The 11755-nt window shown below is 34.1% G+C and overlaps 1 protein-coding gene across 1 annotated transcript; it reads right to left on the bottom strand.

The window, feature by feature from the left end:
• Positions 1-1243: 1243 nt before the first annotated feature.
• LOC105334527 (cell division cycle 5-like protein) lies at positions 1244-11201 on the bottom strand. Its single transcript, XM_011438014.4, has 20 exons — positions 11051-11201; positions 10758-10861; positions 10435-10596; positions 9532-9653; positions 9279-9375; positions 8888-8938; positions 8539-8615; positions 7691-7794; positions 7449-7528; positions 7233-7308; positions 6143-6307; positions 5603-5768; positions 5020-5153; positions 4469-4646; positions 4013-4137; positions 3634-3822; positions 2915-3112; positions 2357-2440; positions 1882-2010; positions 1244-1662 (listed from the first exon to the last, which is right to left on the bottom strand). The coding sequence occupies exons 1-20, from the start codon at positions 11093-11095 to the stop codon at positions 1558-1560; spliced, it is 2391 nt and encodes a 796-aa protein (XP_011436316.2). The 5' UTR covers positions 11096-11201; the 3' UTR covers positions 1244-1557.
• Positions 11202-11755: the final 554 nt, after the last annotated feature.

Below are 11755 nucleotides of genomic sequence, written 5' to 3'. Positions count from 1 at the left end.
GATGAATTGCGTAATTTATCAGCTACATCACTGATATAGCTGAGTTGTTTGAGTTGCTAGAAACATTTCAAGAGGTCTGTTTTGTCAGGTGCATTTCATGTGTCACTTGTATTATTTTTTTATCAATTCATGTAGACTGTCTCTCAAATAATATTGGTTTTCTTCAAAATTTTATATTTCGGACATCATCACATGTGTATTGAAAAACCAAAGGTGCGAGCATATCTCTGGTGCAAGCATTATTTCTTTATCTTTCATCTCTAAAATAGATTTGTCACAAAACCTTTGAACTTAGTGCAAATTTTTACCAATCAGTGTATTTCATATTTTTTAACCTTGATTAAACTAACACCTACGGTCGAATTTTTGAAATACATGTAATTGATGATGGGTTCATGACTATCCAAATGTTGTTTTTTTTCAAAATTAAAGTAATATTATACAATGTATTGCAAATATTCGTCTAATTCACAAGCTTTATATTCTAATTTCATGTTATCAACAGAAATAATTGTATGAAACAGTGTAAGAACAAGTTTAAAAGTCTTAAAGTAACTAAAGGTCTACTCATAAATCGTCCCTTTTTTTTAATCGGTTGAAAATTTCAAGCCCGTTCTTTAATGTGACAATTGAAACAACGATCCTTGGTTGGATGGGTCTAATGGTAGCCTCCTTGTGTGTTCAATTGCAATGCGAAACTTTTGATTTACATTTTATAAACTTCAATGAATCAGAATGGAGCAAACGGTGATGAACGTACCATGCCAGGCAAGCATCATATGTTCATTCTGCAAATGATTTCCAATTTCGCTAAAGAAGGTTATCTAAAATAAACGGATATCCAATATATGTTGCATCATTTTCAGCTAAAATCTAGCCGTTTATAATTATGCCTAGGCAACCTATTGATTTTGCATGAGTATAAATGGTTACACTACTAATGGCTACATTTCTAATGGTGACAACAAGCTCTGAACGACGAAGATGTTCAACTACAACTATCAGCTAGCTGTGCCCTTTCATTAATTAGTATTTTCTGGGAGCACCTATCTAATGATGATCTAATGATGAGGCACAGTGTCATCCCCTTCCGTAACGATTTACAGTTTGCTGCCAGTGAAATCGGGAATTACAGATGCTCCGCATGAAACTCCAAAGGCATATACCATGTGTTTGTGTGTGTTTTGTTTGCTTTTGTTCACTTTTAAATTGATACACCTGTCTTAATATAAAAAATTCAACATAAAAAAGGGTCCACTTTATTTGCTTTGCAAAGTATGGATAATGTTATAACAATGAAGGTAGAGCATTCTTTCACAGAATGCAATCATATCATTTTCACCAAATTTGTGTGAAAAAAAGTCCTATCAATATACAAATAATCACATTTTCATTACAAAACATGAGATTAAGATATATGATATCTGTTCTGGATTTGATGTCAAAATGAGTCACATTTCATAGGCCATGTCACCACAGCAATGTCACATGTTACAAAGACATGTCACCACAGCATTGTCGCATCAGTGAGGTGTTGCCACATGATGGTTCTGATCATCAGCTGTCGTAGATCAGAACATCTTTCTTGTATTGCATTTCTCCAAATTTCTTCTGTAGCTCTTTTTCTCTCTCCATTTGTCTCTGTACATCCTCAGTTAGAGACTAAAAATACAAAGAAAGTTTCACAGACTGCACAACAGAACTATGATATATTTCATTTTTCAAAAACAGCAGACCCACTTTTATTGAATAGCAAAATATCATATACATATATACTGTCAATTCATTTTTAATGTGAGAATTTTATTTACACTTTTATTTAAGAGACTTGCAATACAGGCAAATTCTTGTACTCTCTTTTATGAAATGCAATGTACAAACCTCCATTCGTTTTGGTATGGCTCCAATCTCGTGTTTTCTGAGGTCCTCAAAGGTTTTGAACTCTACGAATGTCTGTTCTATTTGTTCATACAGATCATTGAGTTGCTTTACCAGGCCCTGGGATCTTGACTACAAATGAATGAAAACTTAGTATTAAAACATTAAATACTATTCCATGAACATGAATAATAAACACATCTTATAGAAATATGTTGTACCCACAGGAAAACAGATTCATTTTAAAACATGCTTTGCTATTTCTCAAATGATTCTATACTCATTTACACATCTAAGCAACTTCAACATTTTACAATTAAAACCCTCTATTGTTACAGACTGCAAACAAAAGACAACACTATTTTTATATATATTTTTTACAGAAGGAAATTGTTGAAATATAAACTGAATCATTAACATTTTTTTAGGAAAGTAAAATAACTCCACATAATAACATTAGAGATTTTTCAACTTTTACCTGATAACCGCCTAATAAGATCTTTAGCTTCTTCTCCAGCTTAGCTGCTTGTTTGGCATCTTTGGTCATGCTATTTCTGTTTGCCTTTTAAAAAGCAAAGAAATAAGTCAGTAAAACTAGAAGAACATTATTTTCAAAATATTTTTCATATCAATGTCAAGAATCAAATCTTATAATCTAGCACTAAACACTCATAGAAATGGATCTCTCTTAACTTCTCCTTCTATAGAAAGGTACATATTTATCAACAGAACAAACGAAGAAAAATATACTTTTTTATGACTTATAATTGTCATACTGCTAGAAAATCTGCTTTCTTAGGAGTAAAATTTCCCCAGACAACATGAAGTACTGTATTATTTGTATGTTAGAAGCATTATATACCCACAGGCTTTTCTTTAGCCTATTACATTATATTGACATATATGTTAGTTACACTGAGTCAAAAAGCATAACAACTTATGTTATTATCAAAGACCCTTTCAGACAAATAAGTTTTTTTGTAGGGATTCAATAAAGCACATGCTCAATCAACATAGAACGTAACTTCCTCCCTACCTCCAGTCGTTTATCGAGGGACTCGATCCTGTCCTTCTTGCTGGCCAGGTTGGCGCGGGTGTAGCGGTTTTGGGAGGGGAGGTAGAGTACCTGGGAGTAGCACTCCTCCCACACCTGGGAGTAGGACTCCAGGGACAGGTCGCCGTGGTTCATCCCCACCTTCACCACCCCCATCTCCTTCTTCAGCAGCTCCTTTGCCTTTAACATAAACATAATTTACAAACTAACCAAAATCAGCTGCGACTTAATTTGACAATTTACCAGTGATACCCTGGTTGAAGTTGACTTAATCCTTTGTTTATATATGTAACTTTAACCAAAAATGCAGGTGACAATAATGGACCATCTTTTCTCACACCAATAAAATCTAATTAACCTTAACAATGAGGAACAACTTTATTTTACAGCAATTATGATTTGTGCAATGAAAAAAACATTTTGATATCATAGTAAATGATATTATTACAATCAACAAAATTATCATTTTGTACATGCACAAAAACTGATTCTGTATGTCACAAAGACCGTTCTGATAAAAACTTCACATCTAAGCATCAAACAAAATAATTGAAATTGAAATTCATTCAAATCAAAATGTACAGCCCTTATATATTTCCTGCTTTTTAAAAAGACTAAAATCATGAAAAACATGATCTCGTTGAAGATTTCATCCATAAAACTGACCACAAAATCTACCACATCTGTTTTACTATCCCCACCTGTTCTAGGTCGTCCTCCGTGAACTTATCGTACGGATGCTGCTGTAAGTAGGACAGATGCTGAGCCTGTGAGGTGACATTTTTCTGGTTCTTCTTGCCTGGTCCCATACCCAGCTGTCCGGGGGTGGGTGTGTGTACAGCATCAAAATGCTGCATCACCAACATCTCCTTCTTGATTAACTCTTCAGCCTGATCAAAAAAAATTAAGTAAAATTAATTCTAATTTGGTCTCTCTCAATACCATTTACTTTCGTTCAATATTTTTTTATTATTATTTCTTTTATTTGTTGGGCCCCTTGACTTGGGATTCATAATATAACATAATATAACATTATATAATTAAAAGAAAAACCGTCCCTATGATCACTGTAAGACCTACCCTCTGGAGCTCGTTGATGGGTGGGTCCCCGGGGCCTGTGACCCTCAGGATGTGATTGTTGACGTCAGCGGGGCGGGGCAGGTCCCTCTGTACAGACTGTGACCGTAGTCTCATCTCCTTCTGTCCTGTTCACGCACACAAAACGGATGTTATTGTTGAAATGATTTAAACTACAATCTTTAACATTTCTTTCAGTAAGACTACTAAAACAGTGATTTTACAATGTTTCTTTTCTAAAACATTCAGATGACCTTTACTTTTAATTCATATTTAAGTTACAGTATCAACCTTTTTTCAAATGAACAAAATGCCATACAGTTTTATCTGAACGGTAGACATTAACTCATGAACAAACTCATTTATTAAACTACAATCAGGTTAAGCTAAGGCATGTCACACATTTTTATGAACACCAATGCTTTCTAGCACTCTCTTCAATAAATCCTTATAACCTACGTTTGGCCAACTGTTCAGCCTCCGACTGTTCGTCGAGGTCCGCCTGATCAGCAATAAACTGTTCCCCCTCATTCGTCTCGTCCATGTCTTCCCCGAGGTCTTCCACCACAATCTCGTAATCGTTCTTGGGGCGTGGCAGACCAGCCAGACCCTGGCGTAGCTGCTCCTTCATGTCTTTCTATAAAAGGTCAGAAAACATACGTACTCCTTTATCACCCACCAAACAATAAACACTGTACAGCTACTTAGATAATTAACTAACAAACTACCACCAGCCTATTGCTGGATCCTGGAGAAGCTGCTCCTTCATGTATTTCTGTTATTTTACAGAGGCATACAATCTTCATTATCATCACCAACAGACTCATTAAATTCTGATTGTAAAGAGCTTACTGACTGTTAAAACAAATTTGCATTTACTAAATAACATATGCTGCCTATGTCACAATATGATGCACGTGTAAAACATATTAATCTGCTTGATGTGACTTCACAGTTCTACAACAAAGGTCTTATCAGTGAAACTAGCCTATTGATAGAGCTTCGTGTACCTGATAGAACTTGTCGTTGATCGGAGCATCAAAGTCCTCTTCCTGGTTGATGTTCAGTTTGTCCCTGGCCGGGGTACGAAGCGGGGTCTGTCCAGCCACTCCCATCCTGGGGGTCATTCCTCTCGGAGTCATACCTAGGTCAGCAAAAAGAAATAATCAATTCAAGCTAAATGTAACATTTATTAACAAGCTGATGTATTTTTTTGCTGTTTTCAAGATTTGAAAGGGGAAAAAAATTGCACTGTAAAATATCATACATTTACTTAAGATAAATAAATACTATGTAAAAATATCAATTTAAAACACCATGGAAACATCCTTTGCCCTGAAATTGTGAAAAATACTTTAAAAGTTACTTTCAGTTTCATAAAGTATTACAGACAAAGGATACTAGATCTGTCTACATCCTTCACTTTATCACTCAAGACTCCATGCCATTAAACTTTGACAAGCTTTATTTTCTATGTAGTCTCACTTTTACAAAAACGAATATATATATATATATGCAGTGGAAATGTAAGACTAAGACCACGACTGGTCTTGCCTATGGCCAAACCCTAAAATGATCATAAAACTAACAAACCTTGTCCTCCTGGGGTGTGCATGGGGGTCCCTAGTACAGTGTTGGGGGTCTGTGCTACAGCGTGCTTGGGGGTGACTCCACTGAAGTCCGACTCAACGAGGGGCGTGTTCAGTCCTCCCTTCAGTGGAGTATCCACCACACTGAGGGCCATCAGATTCTGAGCCTCCTGTGACCAAAATATCATACAAATAACCATCAATTCAATCAGCAGAAAATAGTCATTAATACAATCAGCATAAACATGCGTAAAAGAGGAAAATATATCAAACTGGAGCACAAAAGGAAATAAAATCATTTCTCAATTATCACAGTTTATGAGTAGTAAGATAAAATATGGTATTATCATAAACAAGTTATGTAAACCAGATATTTTACATGTTCAATAGATATCAACACTTCCTTCTCACACAAATTAATCATCATGGATGTTATAACCCATCATTTAAAAAATGACGTGCGTAAGTACTTTTTTTTACAGTACCTTACACGGATTGAAGACCGATACCAACAGTTCAACAAACAATCTATAGGATAACATACCTGTAACACAGTGTCTTGTTGAGCAGGCGTGCGGGGGGTTCGGAGGTTGGCTACCCCCGGGGTGACGTTGTAGTCCTGTAGTAGTGCCTGACTGGCTGTGTTACCTCCTCCGGTCTCTTCCGCCTGCTGCCGGGCATACTCACTTGTCTGACCTACTTTTACGACCTATTTAACAGCGAGTAAGAAAAAAAATGTACAGGTATCTACATACATATAATACGTAATCTTCCTGTTTAATAGTGAATAAGATACAAAATGCACAGATATCTACAGCTACATACATGCAAAATGTGAACTTCAATAATTCTTTTTTTCTCATCAAATAAAAGACAATATTTCAATTTTAAGGTAACTCCATACTCGTAAAACCCTCTGATGAAAGTTGGAAAACAGATTTGATTTCAGTTTAATAGACTTAAATTTCATCAATTATAAGAAAAAATATACATGTCATCACACTTTTTGAGATGTCAGATAAACATGAACATAAGCATAATTTAGTATCAGAAAACCGTACTTTTTTTGTTAAAAGTAAAATATTTGTAGGCAGAAATATGTTTATCTTGTTTAATTTTATTGTCAACTGTGTCAGGAAAGTAAAACTACAAAAACATTTTTAAATTAATTGTTGGGATAAGACAATTTATAGCATTTAGACATACAACTGAGAGAACAGTCAGAAAAAGAGTTATTTCCCCTTAGCATAGATAAAATGTATGAAAAATTGGAAATTTAGGATAAAAATAAGCTGCACAAATATCTTGAACTTAACAATATTCTAATTGCATCCATGAGATTATGTTCACATAAAATAAATAAAACTATCTTGCACAAATTTTAAAGAATTCAAAGTTTTACAATAAAGTATGACGTCACAGAACACTGGATCTACTTTAAATAATAATGTTTGATTGGTTTTTCCTGGCACTTCTTTTTTTTACAGAAAAACACAAATCAATGACAAATGTAATCAAAATGAGACACACTCTGTAAATGACAATATCATTACCGAATTGCCAAAAAATCAATTTACATTAATATTACTCCATGCATTAAATTAAGTATCAAAATAGTCTCATTTATTAATTACCTCCTCCAATTCTTGATCTGAAATTTGTGGAGCTGGTAAAACGAGCTTACTTCTCTTCTTCACTGGTTCTTGAAAACTACGAAAAGAGTGAGTCATAGTATGAATATCAGTCTTGTTCCATTCTAATCAAACACAAGCTTAAGTGGGCCAAGTGCTCCTGTCAATGAATCAAAGATATTTATAAATATATAAGAATCCATTCAATATTGGTCTTACTTGCTCTGACTTGCAATAGCTCCTGGCAAATCATTTTCCTTTCTCTTTTTCTGTTTTTGTTTATCTTTCTTTCTATCTCGCTACAAAGGAAGTCATTGTATATACACATATATACAGAACATGTACAGAGAACACTAATGAAACTAAATACATCCAAAATGAAAAAATACACAAATAATTCAATAATAGAAAAAAAAGGACCTTAAGAATTAATTGGGTTCCTAAACATATATTTTATTTACCTCCTCCTTATCAGTTCTGCGCTCTCCTTCCAAATTCTGTTGACGCAGTCGTTTGAAGTTGGGCTCCTCAGCCACGTAAACTTCTTCGGATGTATCATAGAACCCTGTTAAGAAGAAAACAGCTATGTAATCAAAATTTGTTAACTCATTGCATTTCAAAATAGTAAATCCTGGAGTTTCAATTAAGAAAATTGAGTGATTACAATAAAATTTACATTGTCTTGGCAAAACTCACTTTAAAAATTCAAAATATATAATATTTTTTGGAAAAAATTTAATACGTCTGTAATTCTGTGCATTTCTAAACTTATTTTTATCTATGTGTTGTAGATAACTCTGCCTTTCAAAACATTTTACAAAATATATGGTTGGAAACCAAAATTCAAAATATATAATATTTTTTGGAAAAAATTTAATACGTCTGTAATTCGGTGCATTTCTAAACTTATTTTTATCAATGTGTTGTAGACAACCCTTCCTTTTAAAGCATTTTACAAAATATATGGTTGGAAACCAAAATGAAAACGCCAATCAAATTATAGATTTGTGTACATTTTTACAGTTTTAGAGTTGACTAGACCCAGCAGCATGATGTTCAAAGTGTTCTGGACATAACTTGTCATATACTATGAAATATTATGCTCATTACCTACTCATTATAATCTCTATATATTTTTACTATTGACTACATCCTAACAGATTTGATTAAGACTTATAATATGAAATACTGGTATGTAGTTGTAGTTTATTTCCCAGTACTTCCCGAGAAATACCAGTATTTCCCACTGTTCTGGGAAATATGAGTATTTCCCACTTCTTTGCTAATCCTGCTTTATACATGTAAATACCTGGAGCAGGTTTCTTCTCAAAAGGAATTTCAGCATTGTAGTCCACTCCTCTTTTCTTTTTCTTCTGTTTCTTTATTCTGTAGTTCATAAGATCAGTTTCTCAACCAAAATCCATTAAACTTAATCAATACACAATTCACTGGTGTCTGAATAATCAAATGTATTGAGTCATACTCTTTTTTTAAAATATATTTGCCGTCCTGCTTACTTGACCACTTTTACCACTTTTGACAGGAAATAAACAACATAGATTTTTTTTAATCATAAATTCCTTTCTTTTGAGATTATCTATACACAGTTTTTGCTTTTTTTAGACAAAAAATTATACGTTAGTTCAAACTATACTTACTCAATCCCTGCTGCCCGCAGTTCTCTTCTCTTCTGCAGAGCAGCCAGACGTCTGAAAAAAATCACCAAATAAAATATACAATGTATTCTTGTCCTTAATGAAAATTTCCACATGTGTATATAACAGACGGGGATATAAATAAAGTACCAAACAACAAAATTCATTTAATTTCTAAAGCAATTATCTATAAATAAAATCATCCAATAAATTTTTTTTAACTCTGAAAAAGACTGTTATTTTGTTACTTGCAAAAGTTAGCGACCACAGGTCTCCTTAACTTGCTATTCAGTTTTTAACTTGCAATTAGCGAGTATTTTTCCCATTAATTTTGACCCCGTTTTTGCAATTTAACAGCATCAATAGCCTCAAGATCTGACTTGTAAATCAATACCTTGCTTCTTCCAACTGTTTTTCTCTAGCTTTCCGTTTTGCTTTTTTGCCCTGTGTGTTGGCTAAACGTGCTCTTGCTTCAGACAGCATCTCAAGTTCTGAAGAATTTATACATATATAAACACAAAGAATTCAACAACAAAAATTAAACAGACATAACACAACTCAGTTTATTGATATACAAGTTTTTACAATTGAGAATATATGATTGAAAATTGGACATGTCAGCTTATCAGCTTATCGTATTAAAGTACCATCTTCATCCATGTCAATGGGATCTGGTTTGGCTGGCTTGGTTTCCGGATTTGGATCAATTTCACCCGGCTTCAGCTTCCTGGGGTCACCCTCGCTGTCATCTCTGTTCTGGGCTTTGTCTCTGTGTAGAAAGATGCATAATAGATATGTACTACTCTTCAATCCACTTCACATACCAATACATCCATAAGACAGTTTTACGTATTTCATTTTGTTGTTGAATTAACAGATTACAGTTTACCATTTTACAATTTTTATCATCGACAATTTTAAGGAAGATGGAGGTTGAGAGAAACAAATAAATACTGGTATGCTGTGATTGCGTATATCATATGATAAATCAACTTCTATTTGGTGCGAAAAAGTTTTGCAACAACGTTGTTTTTGCAAAAATTTCTCTCTGCCAATCAGTCATCAAATGTCTATGGTTTTTTCCAGATAATCTACATCTTCATCATGAAAATTTGGTCAGGGCAACTACTTTATCTCTGACTGGGAAATAGCAAAATAAAGTCATCACAATCAAAAGTTAGTTTCCAGTGCTAAATGAGAATTTTTAAATCTTCCAGATAGGATTTTCTAACAACTCCCAAATGCGTAAACAAAAACAATTTTGAATCTTTCTCAATTTACCCATAAACTTAACGATATGATACTGTGGAATCATTAAAATTCGTGGGGGCCAATTTTCGTGGATTGTGACTTTTTTGTTCATTCGCGGGGAAGTAATTTCGTGGATGCTTCGGTCACTGTTTCAGTAACAAAGATAACTGTTTCTAAAATTGTTTTCGTTGAGGTTTTAAATTCGTGGGGGAGGGCTACCCACGAATACCGCGAAAATTGAGCCACCACGAATTCTAATGATTCCACAGTATTTAGGATACAGTGGCAATAAATCTTACAGGAGATATTCATAGTGTTCCAGACACTGGGCGGCTGTTCTCCCTACGATAGGGGCAATGGTTCTCCACTGGGTGGGCATCAGCTTGGCCAAATGTAACAACTTCTCCTCCTCCTCTCGACTCCATTCTGTCTTCTTAATACTGGGGTCCAGCCACTCAAACCTGAAAGACAGGTCAAACAAATGACCAACACTGGCTGATGCTACAAATCTGATAAAGAAAATGTTCCCTTTAGCTTATCTCAGTTTTGGGTATGTACATGCAAGTGCATTTAAGTCCCATGTGTCCACTGCATAAAAAACTCTTACTATCATTTCTCTTACCATCTAGCTTTGCACTGTTTTGCAGATTTCCTATGTAGTAAAGACGCAATTCTTGCCCATTGGTTCTTGCCATATTTCATAACAGCTGCTTTGAGAATTTCATCCTAAAAATAATATTGATAAAATGTCACAATAAATAAACTTTGTAAACATATAAATAGCATGACTAAAATAAGTAAACATGGTCATTATGATAACGAGAAAATTCGAGATATATTGAACATAACCAAGAAAGTTTTGCTAAAATCATGTGATAACAAGTAAAATATATGTATTTTGTACGAACGATTTACCTCTGTGTTTCTCCACACGCCACCTTTAATCATAATACGCGGCATCTTGAAAGTTTTGTTGTAAAATCACTCCAAGCCTTCTTGAAAATATAAACAATATGGCGCTTTATCCTCGTTTTCGCTTCGACGTATATACAACGATTTGGTCCCTGTGTAATTCGGCCTATGGATATTCCCAACCGGAACACATGCTCCACCTTGTCGAGAAACGACTTAACGAGGCCGGGTCTAATTTGTTCTGCCCTAGATTTTTGGATGAAACTTTTTACATGAATTTCTACTGATATAATTATTATTTTTAAGATTAAAAAATAAGACATTTACCACACCGTTTGTTTACGGGGTCATCCCAAAGTTTGTTCATCTTTAACATAGGACCCTATGGGATTTTGCTTGAAATGTATCAATTTTGCATATTTTTTACATTTTTTCAAAACTTATGCCCTAGGGATTTCTTTTTCTGTTCTACATATTAAAGTTATTGCTAAAAGGCATCAAATTGTCAAATAAAAAAAACCTTTTACCTCCTGGTTTGTTCCAGGGGTCTTATCAAAGTTGATTTTTGTATGCCCAATTTCCCAGATTCGTCAGATAATGGCTATTTTTTATTTGACAAAGGCGGAAAAGGTGATCTTCTTAGTATTATTAAAACATTCAGACATATTTAAGTAATAAAAAAATATATAACATTATATATTAAGGGTC

This window comes from Magallana gigas, chromosome 9 (assembly GCF_963853765.1).
Source record: "Magallana gigas chromosome 9, xbMagGiga1.1, whole genome shotgun sequence".
NCBI lineage: Eukaryota > Metazoa > Mollusca > Bivalvia > Ostreida > Ostreidae > Magallana > Magallana gigas.
This window is presented reverse-complemented; position numbering and strand designations above follow the sequence as displayed.